The 15,157-nt window shown below is 38.6% G+C and overlaps 1 protein-coding gene across 1 annotated transcript in view; it reads left to right on the top strand.

Annotated features, from left to right (window-relative positions):
* The window catches only part of FMR1NB (FMR1 neighbor), a 33,445-nt gene extending 20,757 nt beyond the window's left edge, over positions 1 to 12,688 (top strand). The window contains exons 5-6 of the mRNA XM_079910255.1: positions 9,002 to 9,150; positions 12,533 to 12,688. Coding sequence (XP_079766381.1) covers positions 9,002 to 9,150; positions 12,533 to 12,549 — 166 coding nt within the window. The 3' untranslated portion in view covers positions 12,550 to 12,688. The remainder of the gene's footprint in view (positions 1 to 9,001; positions 9,151 to 12,532) is intronic.
* The last annotated feature ends 2,469 nt before the right edge of the window (positions 12,689 to 15,157 follow it).

Consider the following 15,157-nt stretch of genomic DNA (forward strand, 5'->3'; position numbering starts at 1 on the left):
TTTATTTATGTATTATTTATTTTTGGCTGTGTTGGTTGTGTTCGTTGCTGCGCGCGGGCTTTCTCTCGTTGCAGTGAGCGGGGGCTACTCTTCGTCACGGTGCGCGGGCTTCTCACTGCGGTGGCTTCTCTTGTTGCGCGGAGCATGGGCTCTAGGCGCGTGGGCTTCAGTAGTTGTGGCTCGCAGGCTCAGTAGTTGTGGTGCACGGGCTTAGTTGCTCCACGGCATGTGGGATCTTCCCGGACCAGGGCTCGAACCCGTGTCCCCTGCATTGGCAGGCGGATTCTTAACCACTGCGCCACCAGGGAAGTCCCTGGAAGATACTCTTAAGCTCCTCTTGCTGGATCCTTTCCTATACATTGAATATACATTCCTTCAGGAAAAAGCTGTTGTAGTTCTTCTATTTTGGCCTTCAGTCATAAGCCAAACAAATGATGTTTTGACATTCCTCAGCTCCTATAGTTTGGGCAGTGCCTTTTATTTACAGGTAACCTGAGGAGCTAACAACTGGCAAGAGTTGGAGGGATGAAAAATGAGAAGTAATATGAGTAGAGGGGAGGAATGAAAGCAGTTTACCTAAAGAGGATAATCACTTTCCAGAGACAAATGCATTTCATTTTTTAATGCCTGATTCACGCTTTCTCCAGTTGACCATGTTCAGTCACTGCTTGTGCTAGGTATTGTGGAGGATGCAGCAATGTCTAAGAGATAGGCTCTAGTTTTAAGGAGCTTCAGTCTACCTTAAAATAAATCCCAAGCACGACATATTAAGAACAATATAAGATGGAATATAATTAAGGACTAAAATGAGTGGTGGCAGTAACTTATAAAAGTTCTGAGGCATTGGGGATAAGGCTGAGTGGGAGAGGAAAGAGTGGGCTCCATGGTGGAAGTGCTATTTGAGCTGAGTTTTTGAAGGGAGGACAAGATTTGGGTTAGGTGGGGAGGGGGCCCTCCCACAGAATTCATTACATCCAGATGGAGTCTCCTTATTATAGATCCCTTAAATGCTTATCATTTCTAAGCAGGAGTGGCTGAACTTTGCCCCTTTAATAATCTGTAACTGAATCTGTAGTTTACTTCTATATTCAAGTGTGGTATGAACCAGGTAAACAAAACTCAAGCCAGCTTGAACTGGTTCACATATACAAAAGGGAACAGAGAGCATTAGTGAAAAGCTTTCTAAGAATTTGCTACTAATAGCCTTATTAAACTCGCATATAAGATGCATTTTGAAATTCATTACGTCCTCAAGGTTATGTAAGATCTATTTTTATTCTCATTAATAGGGATCAGAAGCCTCATTAGGTTTAAGTGTCACTGGTAGGCTTAAGACTTACATAGAGATGAAGGAACAAACAGGTGGATTGGGACAAAAGGAAGCAGGGGAGGGGGCTCTAGGGCGAGAGAGGAGAAAGGGGGTGGCTGAATTTTTCCTGTTACAGTAATACAGTGCCAATAACAGTAGTTTCAAGTGCAAAATTCAGCTGCTAATCTTTATCTGTTTTTATATAAAGTTTAATCTGTATGTATATGCCAGTTAAACATCCTGTGTATTATATAGTGATATGATATTTGAGTGTGTACATAGCTTTAGTAAGGTGAAAGATTCAAACATTGTAATACCATGCCTATTAAAATCAGATGAAGTGTATTTTCAATGTTCTTTTTCTTCCTGTCAGATTGAATTTGTAAGTTCGAATTAAGAAAAATTCAGAACTCAGTCTGAAAATGACAAGACTATGTTTTCTTTCAACTAATAAAAAAGCCATGTTTTTTTAAGATTGTAGATCATCTGATACACAGATGATGTAAATAGCACATCCCCCATACACTTTCAATGTTGCTGCTTGCCAGATGGCTGTTACTGAAAATTTCTACATTTAGACAAATCCTGCTGAGTGATTCTCTGTATTATAATGTGGTTTTCATTATGTAGATAATCTTAATACCACTTACTCTCATAGAATGGGAGGTAAAGAATTGGGAATAAATGTGTCAAAAATTGCCTAAAAATCATCACCCATTGAATTTTAAAAATAGGCATTTACATTTTCAAATCCCTATGTTTGTGTGTCTCATTATACTGTACAATATAATTAGTAATGTTATTTTGAAAAGGATTATGCAGTAATTAGCCAACTGCTGAAAGGTTTGAAGTTCCTAGGATTATATACATATGAATTCAAAGAAAGGAAATAAAGTCTATAAATTTTAAAAGTATGGCTGGGCTGTAAGAACTTTGACAAAATATGATCCGATGAGAATGTGAGCAAACTGGAACCCTTAATCTAACATGAGTCACTATAGATTTGAAATTCACATAAAGCCAGTTCTTCTTGGACCCTGTTCAAGGTAATTTAGTTATTGAAATAATAAGAGAACCTCATTATATGCGGATTATATGTCTGAGGTATTCCTATTGCAGGGACTCCAAGGGCAGCATTTTAGAGAATTCTGGGATATTAGGTACTATTAAAAAGAAGAGTTTGTTGCCAAGTAACTAATAACCTCATTGCAAAATGCAGTGGCCTTTTCTCAGTTTCCATCCAACTTGACCTTTTTGTCACAAGTACACTGTTGACTGCTTCCTTTTTGAAACTTTCCTTCCTTGGATTTCATTGTTCTCCTTACCATTCTGATCCACCTCAATTTGCTTCTCTTTGTTTTCCCAACTGTGGTTGTCTCCCAAAGCCTTATTCTCATCTATCAGAGAATATTACAAGTATGTAGTAGAAAGAATATTTTAAAAGATCTGTGTTCTACTTCTGCCTTCACTACCAGTTTTATAGTGAGCTTAACTTTTTTTGGTGTTGATTTTCTCATAAAGTTAGAGTAGAGAATTGAGTTAGAAAATTTCTGAAGTCCTTTCTGAACATAATGTTCTGGGCTTGTTTGGATAAATGACTCTTAAACATACATCCTGAAATCCTCACCTCTATCTGTTTTATATTTCCAACTGCCTTCATGAATTGGGTGTTCTGTTAGTGCAAAATGCACTTACTGCAGCATTGCAAAACTGAACTTCTTTTTCTCCCAAATCATCTCCCCTTGACACCCGTTCATTTCTGTCAGTGATTTCTTTAGTCTCCCAGGCTAGAAACCTTGGAATCATCTGTGACTATTTACTTTCCTTTATCCTTAATATGTAATTCTATTCCTTCAGGCTCCCTGTCATTTTTTTGGTTTCCTTTGGGATGAGTCTGGGATTTACCTCTTCATATTTTATAGTCGCAGCTTAGTCCAGGCCTTTTATGTTGTCAACTGCTGTCCTAAGTAAGTGGTTTCAGGAGAGGAGCAAAAGGGGAGCAAAATATATTAGTCTTCCAGGGATGCCATAACAAAATACCACAGTCCAGTTGGCTTAAACAGTAAACATTTATTTTCTCACAGTTCTGCTGGCTAGAAGTCTATGATCAAGATGCCAGCTGATTTGGTTTCTGGTAAGGGCTCTCCTGGCTTGCCGATGGCCACCTTCTCTCTGTGTGCTCACATGGTCTTTCCATGATGCCTGTGAGGGGGGTAGAGAGAGAAAGAGAAAGCTGTCTGGTTTTTACTAAAAAGAATTTTAAAATTAGTTTTTATAATGACATTAATTTTACTGATCAAGGCCCCACCCTTATGACCTCATTTAACCTTAATTACTCCTTAGAGGTACCATCTTCAATGCAACCATACTGGGAGCTAGGGCTTCAAGATGAATTTTAGGGACACAAACATTCAGTCCGTAACACAAGACTAGCTAGCATCCAAATGCAAAGGCAGAATTGGGAACTGAGGAGAGCATTGAGATGATATGTCCAATGCAAATAATTTATACAAGAGACACAATAACTGCGATGGGGCTGCAGGTGGTTTTTGGAAGATGGCTAGGCTTTAGGTCCTGGAGAAGTTTCCTGGCCCTTCAATAGGAATGTGTGGCTGTGCCGTTAGGAAGGAGAGAGTGAGTAAGGATGCTTGCCAAGCTAATTTGGACATATACGTGGACCCCTAGTCTACTGTCCTTCTAATCCATCCTGTTATATCCTGCCAGGCTTATCTTCCTAAAATAGCATTATTTCATTTCATTATATCATTCAAGAACTTCTAATGCATTCAAGAATATCTGGATTCCAGGCCATCTGTTAGGTGCTGTGAAGGGCAAAGAGGTGAATCAGATCATGCTCTGTGCTTTCAAGGGACACATAGTCTAATAAAGGGTATATACAAGTATCCAAGATAGAAAGTCACACTGAAAAGGCACAGATAAAAACAATGAGCATGTTTGGCCTTTTCCAGTTTATGTGAAGTTTTCACATACATTGTCGTGTGTGACCTTCAAGACAGGTGCAGGGAGGTTTGGCTTCTTGCTCAAGATTACGTAGTGATAGAGCAAGGATTCCAATCTGTCTTCCGATTTCTTTCTCTTTTTACTATAGGAAATAGGAAGAAAATTAGATAAAAACAGCAGCATCTTGTTGCTTCAAGTCCACTCGAAGGGCTGTGGCTTTCATCTATATTGGACTCATTCTATAACTCCAGTAATATTTCTTGTAATACTCCATGTATCTTTTGCTCCAGCCAGGGAACTCTCTTTACTTTTCTTGGCATACCCCAGGCTTTATTCTTGCCTCTGTTCTTTTGCCCATGTTCTTCCTAGATCTTGGGATTGTTCTTCTTCATCCTCTTCACTTGTTTGAATTCTTTCTTACCTTCAAATTGCAGCTGCCCCAACTCTTCCATGAAGTGCTCTGCAACTGCTCCAGATTCCAGTGTTTTGTCTTGTCTTAAAACCTCTTTCTGTGCTGGTATTCTTATCCACATAATCTAACATGTAATTATCCTTTGTTTCCTATTGTTTGTTTTCTTTCTCTAGCTAAATTGTAACCTCTGTGAGGACACTGGGGCCAAGTTCATACTTCTTTGAGTCTAGAACTGGGGATACCCAAATGGAGTTTCTGCACAGGTATCATCATCATCCCTTTGGAACATGTAAGAAACGCATGTTCTCAGGCACCACCCCAGACCTACTGAATCAGAAACTCTGGGTTTAAAGTCCAGCAATTTGTGTTTTAACAAGCCCAACAAGTGATTCTCATGTACACTCCGGTTTGAGAACCACTGATCTCTAGACCATGTGGTAAGCAAATCAGTAAATAATTATTGGAATAATCTAGTTAGTCATTTCTGTGGATTTTATGACTGTTTTGTGACGTTGCAAATGATAAGTTAAATTTATAAGCTTTCCTAGCTATAAAAGTGATGTTATGTTCTTTAACTATCTTAAATAATTTATATTTATATTAATGAATTATAGTTTATTAAGGAACATGGAAAAATCAACCCACTAGATCAGTGTTTCTCAAACTGTGGACTGTAGATGGCTTCTGTGGAAGTAGCCTTAGGAATATTTAATAATACAGATTGCCAGGCTTTACCCAAGAGATTCCGATTTTGTAAGTCTGAGGTTTGGTCCTGAAATTTATATTTTTAAAGCACCCCAAATGAATCTGGTACACAGCCCATTTGGAATTGCACTAGGTTCTCCAGTTCAACCGTTTATTCATTCATTCTTTCTGCATATCTTTATTGAGCTCCTGCTTGGTTTAGGCACTTGCTAGATGTTGTGTTCTCCATCTGATCATCTTCCTGGATAGCCTCGCTGTCCATGTTATGAGCCATCTAAGTCCATAGCCTTAGACTTCCCTGGTGTACTCAATTCTGAGGACTCTTGCCTGCACTCTGCATTGGCCACCCATTTTTGTGCCCATATCCTGAACCTTATCATTCATCAAAAATTGAACCTATGAGTCTCTGAAATCTTAAACTTCAAAATCCTACTCTTTGGCCATGGAGGGGGGTGTGTGTGTGCCTTGTTTTCTAGGTTTTTCCTTTCTTTACTTTTGCTACCCCTGTTTTCATCGAGACCTCCAGACTCTTTAACGCTCTCTTTTCCCCTGGTCTTCTACCTTTTTAACATCATCTGATTTCTTTATCTACCCTGGATCCTATTGCCTGTTACATCAATACAGTCTTTCCAGCTCCTTTGCTTCATTGAAATTGAATCCACACCACTTCTCTGCTTCTACATCTAAGCTTCTGGGAATTCCTAGAGGAAAAAAAAGTCTCACAACTGTATAGATATGTATCACTAGAAATTCCCAGTGGGCCTACTTAGTGTTTCCAGCCACACTATTCTACTTGATGCTTACAAACAACTTGCTGCCTTGCCACTCTGAGCTTTTCACACAGTGTACCTACCCACTGATAGAAATGCTGTCATATATCTATCTCCACTCTTCTTTATCTGGCTCACTCCACCCAGAATGCAGGCCTCATATTAGATGTCACCTCCTCTAGGAAGTTTACCCCAAACCTGCTGCCCAGATCGGGTCAGGCTTCTTCCTGTTTATCTTCTACCAACCTCTGCTTACCTCTACTTGGATTATCTCAATGTGATATAATTATCAGCCTATATATCTGCCTTCCCTTCTAAGTTTTAAGCTCCTTTGAGGGCAGGTCCCATGTCTTACTCATCTTTATGTCTCGCTGTTTAGAATAGTGTTAATTTCATAAATGAGCAGATGTGTCAGTGAGTGAATGAGTATTGGATAAGTTGATCTGTATATTTCAAGTGTGAGTATGCTGGTGACAGTATATGACATTTTATATGAAAAGAAGAAAATCACCTCTAGGACACTGAACAAATAATCTCACCCCTACTTTCCCCCTTGAGCATTCTCATTAGATATTGGGTAGAAAATGTAACTTTGGATCTCAGTAATGTTAGAAGGTTGAACCTAATACCAAGTCCTCTGCAACCTAAACCAGTGCAGTGAGTTTTAAAATAATAAGGCTGTGTTGCATTTTTCTTTGTTAATTAAGGGGAAATGTACACCATGAAATTTAAAATAAAATCTGTGGGTAAAGAAAACACAGTCATTTTAATTATGTGAAGTAAGATACATTGAAGTCACAGCATTGGAAAAAAAGTATAAGTCCCTAATTTCTTATCTAAAATTCTGAAATTCAAGAAGTTCTGCAAACCTAAAACTTTTTTCCTAACTCATTTGGCAGCAAAACCTGATCTGACCTGACCTGAGACACTTTCTAGTCATTATTTAACGCTTAGAGTGAATATTCATATATTTTGTTGTAGAAATATTACTGTTTGATCATGAGATGCTGCCATAGACCCCATGAGAGTGTCATGTAATATGCAGTATATCATGTCATATTACCTTTCTAAAATCCAAAATATTCTGCATTCTGAAACACATGTAGCCCCAGGGGACTGAGAACTATGTAGTTGTTTCAGGTTTTTTGTTTTTTGTTTTTTTGGTTTTTTTGAGACTGCAGTTAACAGTACTGCAATGTAAATAGACCATAGGGAAATCATATAAATGTATTTTGGGCCTTCACCCACTGTTTCATTTATGCCTGGAGACTTTTTATGATTCATTGAGAAAAAGGTGTTTATTTGCTCCATATCTGCCTTAGCTAGTGGAGCTCAGTGACAACCCAGGAATGTAGTTTTAGGGGAGAAAAGTGAGTATTACCTTCAGAGTCATGTCAAAATCAGGATTTTCTATCTTTGGGCCCCACATACACAGAACCCGCTGCTCTGTATAGCTAAGTAGCACTGTTGGGGCCAGGTATCCTCTTCTGTACACTATCTAGCATTGAGCTGAGGATAGGAATATGTATCTGTCATTACCTCTTCATAATCTTATATGCAAACCTCTTCATAATCTTATATGAAAATATTTCTCTCTTTCTTTCTCTTTTGTGTTTCCATCCTTACCTCTGCTTTGGGCATTCCTGTTTCTGTTCCTTGGATTGTTTTTAGGTATTTAGAAAGTGAAAGCTCTGTAAACATAAATATCAACTAACATTTCCTGAGTCCTCACTGGGTTACCAGGCTCTGTGGGATATATGAAGTTACAAGGTAAAGCTCTAGCCTGAAGTTATTTCCAAGCTCTGGGGGGAAAAATAAGACAACAGTAGACAAAATAGACTACAATAGCGTAGTGGGTAAGAGATTGTGCTTTAGATTTAAGCAGGTCTGGATTTGAATCCTGCCTCCAGTACTGAGTAGTCTGGTGACCTTGGGCAAATTACCTTCCTTCTCAGTGCCTCAATTTCCTGTATGAAAAATGGAAATGATAGAAATAGTACCTGCCTCATCAACTAAATAAGATCATGCACATGAAGTACTTATACACAGGCCTTGGAATGCAGGAATTCTATCATACCTGCCGTTATTAGTCATTATTTGCTAATGCTGCAGTGTTGTCTAATAGAAAACGTCTGTACTTGAGTCAGACAGACATAAGTTCAAATACTAGTAACACCTCTATTTACTAGCTATGTATGACCTTGGATAAGTTATCTTACCTCTTTAAGCCCCAGTTTAATCATTTGCACCTTATAGGGCTGTCGTGAGGATTAAATAAGATAAAATATGTAAAGCACCTGGCCAAGTTCTTGGCCTGTGAGAGGCTCTCAAGTACCCACCTCCATCCACTGTCCACACAAATGCAAAGAAGAACAGGATTGAATACCCAATGATAGCAATAGTGAGTGTGAGTGTGAAATTGTAAAATTGTAGATGATCATGTAATGTGAACTATTACTATTTAGTTTTGAAGTTCGTAAGAGAGAGGAATCCCTATAGGCTAAGAGTGAAAGAGAAGGCTATCTAGACAAATAATATATAAGCTGGATCTTGAAGGGTGGGTAACATTGATGTCAGCAGAGGGAAGTAGGATGGCATTCCTGTTGCAGAGGATCCAATGATCAAAATAATGCTATATAGAATAATAATTATGGTTACAATGATAAATATGAGTGAGCCAAGTATAATACTTTCTATCAGAGTTATTAAATCTGGAATTAAACAATTAGGTGGGAATGTGTAAAGAGTTATGTGAGCAAATAGCCTTTTCCTTATAACCCACCATTGTTATTATTCTGTCACTGTTGAGAAGTAAGGTTTCACTTTGAACTTTTAATATTGCAGCATATGGGCCAATCCTTTACGAAGGAAAGTCAACAGAATTTTAAAGGGTTTCAAGAACCGAAGACACAAACCAAAGAGGGTTGCTGGAACATTAGGGAAAGCAACAGATGAGGAAGGGTTAGGTGATGAAAAGGAGCAGGAGACCACAGGTAATGACAATAGCATATAAAGTTGAAGTATTTAATATTTGATTCTTGTTATCAACATCTTGGTTCAATTGATGCCTATTTTTTTTATCCCACAAATGTTTGGACCACAGGAGTATCAGCTTCTGAAACAAATATTATCACTAGGGATATCTGGATGGGAGGAAGGTGGACAAGAAATGTGCTAGGTTGTTTGGGTGCCATATTATTTGGTATACATAGTTCAGCTCTTCAGGGAAACAAAGAAATGGAATCTGCCTGCCCTGACTCTGAAGCTCCATGATAGACACCCTTGCTAAATAATAATGACCATGGTCCTCCACGTGTGTTGACCACATGGCATATCCGGGGGAAGGAGCATAGCCTCAGGAGTCTGATAAATCTGAGATCAAATCCTGGATCCTAGGTGTAGTTTCAGCTACCTGCTCTCCAAACGTACACAATCCAGTATTAGAAGAGGTTCAGAGAGGGGATCCCAGGATCACACACGAGGGGACTACCTGGGCCTCATTTCACTTGCGCAGACTTACAGATCCCCTAGCCTTGGCCTGGGTCTCCTCCTCCCAAAGTAATTACCAAGGGCCCAGTAAGAATAAAATGGTTTGTGAGAAAAGAAGTATACTTCAAGGAATAGGGTACTAGATTGGGAGTCAGGAGACTCAGGCCATTAAGTAGTGGCATTTCCATGGGCAAGTAACTTAGCCTTGATACCATCAGCTGAGGGGGTGTGTGTGTGTATCTGTGTGTGTGTGTGTGTGTGTGTGTGTGTGTGTGTGTGTGTGTGTGTGTGTAGCTTAAGCATATGTGAAAATGCTTTGAAAATTGCAGTGCATTACTCAAGGTGTTCATTTCTAGCCTCAGTTATGGAGAAGGAGAGGAGTGGAATAACAGACCATTAAACTGAGCGTCAGGAGACTGGCTTTAGTCCCAGTTCTCCTGTTATTTACGGTGGGAGTTTGGGCAAGTCCCTTAACTTTCCTGGGCTCAGTTCATGAAAATACAAAATGGAGATTTGGACTAGATGAATAGGAAAAGTGACTTATCTCAGAGGAAACAAAAGAAAATTCTTATACAAGGTATTATCTGTGTGTATGTAATTGATGTATTATTTATATAAGGTAATACATAAATATATATAATAATAGTACATGTATATTATTACACATACCTATATATTACTTTGTATAACTTTAATGCAGTACACACATGCACATATATTGGGGGTTGGCCAAAAAGTGCCTTCAGTTTTTAAGTAAAAGACACCTTTTTCATTTTCACCAAGAACTTTACTGAACAACATATTCACCCTTTTGTTCCACTGCCTTCTGCCATTTTTCCGGCAACTTCGTAATTCCATCTTCCCAAAACTTTTTATCTTTTTGAGCAAAGAAAAGTTATTTTTATTTTAAGGAAAAAAGATTCCACTAAGAAATAATAAACCAGTAAGTTTACGGAAGAGTTAACAGTAGCACCCTGTCCCTACCCTGGTGACAACTTCAGGTCTGTTACACAGCTTAAAACATCCTGAACATGCTGCTTTTTTAACCTAAAACCTCTGAGTGATCCTCAGAAAAGGTCTCAGAATAGCTGCTTTTCTTGTTTTTTTTGGTAGGTATATCTATGTGGACTTGTAAACTTATGCAGCTTTATCTATAATATGAGAGCATGAATCTGTGGACTACTTCCTAAAATTAGGACTCTTTCTTTCCGCCTTTTAAAACACATTCCAGCACTCCTAAAGAGCCGGGAGTATTAGCTCAGTGTACCCCTCTACGAGTATCTCCCCCACCAGTGTATTTTCAAGACTCCTCTTTTCTTGGGCAGTTGTACCCCTCAACCCGCCCCACCCAAGTATAACCTGACACTCAAAATTCTGCTACTCAGCTACTCTCATTCTGACAGTTGGAGTGTCACTGTAGCACTCTATTAGCTCCTGAAGCTCATAGGTAACTAGGTGCCTTTTACAGTCCTCCATAGAATTGAAATTTTTTCCATTAAGAGAATTTTGTAAAGACCGAAATGAATGGAAATCCAAAGGTGCCATGTCTGGTGAATATGGTGGATGAATCGGAACTTCCCAGTCAGGCTGTAACAGTTTTTGCCTCGTCATCAAAGAAACATGCGATCTTGGCGTTATCCTGATGGAAGATTATGCGTTTTCTGTTGACTAATTCCAGACGCTTTTCATCGAGTGCTGCTTTCAGTTAGTCTAATTGGGAGCAGTACTTGTTGGAATTAATCGTTTGGTTTTCCGGAAGGAGCTCATAATAGAGGACTCCCTTCCAATCCCACCATATACACAACATCACCTTCTTTGGATGAAAAGCGGCCTTTGGTGTGGTTGGTGGTTGTTCATTTCACTTGTCCCACGACCTCTTCCGTTCTACATTATTGTACAGTATCCACATTTCATCACCTGTCACAATTTGTTTTAAAAACTGGAACGTTTTGTTATGTTTAAGTAGAGAATCGCATGTGGAAGTACAGTCAAGAAGGTTTTTTTCGCTTAACTTATGTGGAACCCAAACATCAAAGCGATTCACATAACCAAGCCGGTACAAATGATTTTCAACACTTGATTTGGATATGTTGAGTATGTCGGCTATCTCCCACGTGGTATAATGTTGATTGTTCTCAATTAATGTCTCGATTTGATCGCTATCAACTTCAACTGGTCTACCCGACCGTGGAGCATTGTCCAGCGAGAAACCTCCAGCACGAAACTTCGCAGACCACTTTTGACACGTTCCATCTGTCACAGTACCTTCTCCATACACTGCACAGATCTTTTTTTTTTTTTTGCGTTTCAGTTGCTTTTTTACCTTTCTTGAAATAATAAAGCATAATATGCAGAAAATGTTGCTTTTCTCTTCCATCTTCAATATTAAAATGGCTACACAAAAATTCACCAGTTTTGATAAGTTTTTTTAAAATGCATGCTGATATAACAGCTGTCACAATACAATCTAGCAAAATGGTTTCGAATGAAGTTAAAGACAACTAAGCGCTACTAGAGCCATCTTATGGAAAAAAATGAATGAAACTTTTGGCCAACCCAATATATGCACACACGTGTGTATGCACACATATGACATTATAACTATACTAACAAAACTTGATTTCTGTGGGTCATTCTCTGAGGCATGGAAGTTAACTTTGTTATTCAGAAATTGTCATTGTAATGGTATTTTCTATAGTGTATTTTGTCTGTATGCCTCACTGTAATAAGATGATACATTGGCAAACTGAAAATAGCTAAGTTAATCATAGCATTCAATATAGAGAATTTGAGAACTTTGTCGCAGTCAGTTCCTTCTATAACAAAGTGTGATGTGTGTATAGTAGTTTTCAAGTTGTTTAACTCTACTTTACTTTTCTCCTGTAGCATTATTTTCCCGTTGAGAAGGACATGTCTTTCAGAGCAGAGGAGACTGTCCAAGTCATCCAAATCTGATGGAGTGTTCTAGAAGGATAAAAATTAGTTCTTATTTTTGTTGTGTTTATTTCTAAATATAAAATAAAGATATAATTCAGTTTTTGTGCATCAAACCAGAATCCGAATTCTTATTAAAAATAGCTCCTACAGAATTTTAAAAAACATATGAAAAGCACTGCTTGCATTTCAGGTCCTAGATAGTGATGTGATTTTTGCAACTTGGGTTATGTTATCAACATATATATACTTCTGTTGGTGTTAAATAAAGCAGGGATTTCATGTTGTTATTCACCTTCAAGCAAAGTGGTAGAAAAAACCCAGTGATCATATTTCACTGTATATGGCACTCTTTGTTTTGAGGAAAAGAGGTAAAAATATTTTGTATTAGGGTTCTTTGTAGTTTATAATTTATAACATTTTTTCCACCATAAAAGTAAGACACACTCATTATAGACAATTTGGTAAAAAGGCTATGTAGAAGAAAGGAAAAAAACTCAACCATAATCTACTACCCAGAGCTGAACACTGTTATTATCTTATATTTACTTTTTGAAGAAAACAGTTGTGTTCTGTGACATACGTAAAATTGATTTTTTAAAAAAATTGTATCTTTTTTTATGATTTACTTTCCTCTTTGAAATGTGTAGGGCTCAAGTTTACCTGGGCTTATTGCTCATTCATTCAACAAACATTGATTTAGCCCCTGCTAGGCTATGTACTGGGGATATAATCATGAGCAAAATAGACTTAGCCTTTCCGTCACGGAGCTCACCATCCAGCTGGGGAAGAAGTCAGGTAAAGAAGTAATGACAGGGCTGTGATGGGAGGAGTACCAAGTTCTATGGGAGCAGATGGCAGGGACAGTAGCCCAGAGTTCAGGAAGAGACATTAAAATGAAAGGTAAGGGGGATGAACAAGCGTTTGCCATGGAATCACTGTGTGGTGGAAGGAGTGTTTCAGGTATGAAGGCCCAAATGCATGGAGTATTTGGAGCACTGCAGATAGTTCAGGATGGCAGCAACTTTGACTTAGATGTTCAATCAGAAGAACTTATAACCCACACTAAAGGGTTAGGTTTTATCCTGTGGTTGGCGGGAACCAATGAAGGGTTTCAAGCAAAGGAATGGTATGGTTAGATCTAATCCTTAGAGGTCACTCTGACTACTGTGTGAGAATTTGGGAGTGAGCAACACTGGGGTCAAGGGAACCAGTTATGAGACCGTTGTATTAATATAGATGAGAAAATATGGTATACTCGGCTAGAGTAGTGGCACTTGTGGATAGAAGTAGATTTGAGAGCTGTTTAGCATCAATAGGACTTGGTGATCAGTGTGTGTGAGGGAAGAAATTAGGGTGCTGAAAAGAGAGTATTAATTTCAGGTTTCTAAATGATGGGTCAACTGGAAAGATGGTGCTGAGCTGGAACAGTGAGAAGAAGGGCAGGTTTGGCAGGGGGAGATGAGTCATTTTTGGATGGGCTGTTTTAAGTGCCTATGGGCCATCCAGGTAGATATGACTAGTAGGCAGTTAGATACATGGTTCTGGAGCTCAGGAGAAAGGTCTGGTTGGATATAAAAGTTTAGAGTCATCAGTATATAGATGGTAATTGAAATCACAGTGAATGATTGATTCCAACCAGAAAGAATAAGAAAAAAAAGAAGGGACTGGAATAGAATCCAGAGGAACACAAGCATCACAAGCATTTAAAGGATGGTCAGAAGTAGTGTAGCTGTCAGTGGAGACTGAGAAGTAGGAGGGTAAGCAGGAGAGAGCAATATAATGAAATCCAAGAGGGGGGCACTTTTCAAGGAGGAAGGAGTGCTCAAAAGTATCAAAATTTGGATTCATTTCCACTGGATTTGGTAACATGGAAATGAATGGTGACTTTGGCAATAGTTTCAGTGAAGAAGTAGGAGCAGAAACTAGATAACTTTGAGTTGCAGAGTAACTGGGAAGTGAGAAAGTGAAAGCAGAGAGTGTAGACAACTTGTTGAAGAAATTTGACTGTGAAAGGAATCAGAAATAATGGTACAGTGATTCACTGGTAGTACAGAATGGGGAGAATAATTTTTTTCAAGATAGGAGAGTAGATGGAACATTGAGTATAAAGGCTGGGGAGGTAGGGAAGTTTCAACTTGCCCTCCTGATCTCCACCTTGCCCTGCTCTGTTTTTTCCATAGCATTTATCACCTGTGAATATGCTATATAATTTAGTCATGTATTATGCTTATTGTTTATTATTTGCCTTCTCCTGCCAGAATATAAACTCTCTGAGGTCAGGGATTTTTATGTGTTTTGTTCAGTGATGCAGCCCAAGTGCCTAGGACAGTGTCTGGCACATAGTAAGTGCGCAACAAATAAAATACCTCTTGGATGATTGGATTAGAAACAGATGTTTTTGTGGTGTTCCTCATTTTTGCTATGACAAACAGGTACTTCCAAGATGAACCGAAATCTTAGAAAAAAAAAAGTCAAACCATACAACGAATGATCACCAGAGTTCAGTAAAACAAGTGGTTGCTTTTAAGGCTATTCCCCAAGAATCTAATACTGCTTCTCTAAATTTTAAGAACT

The sequence above is a fragment of the Stenella coeruleoalba genome (genome assembly GCF_951394435.1).
Source record: "Stenella coeruleoalba genome assembly, chromosome: X".
Lineage (NCBI taxonomy): Eukaryota > Metazoa > Chordata > Mammalia > Artiodactyla > Delphinidae > Stenella > Stenella coeruleoalba.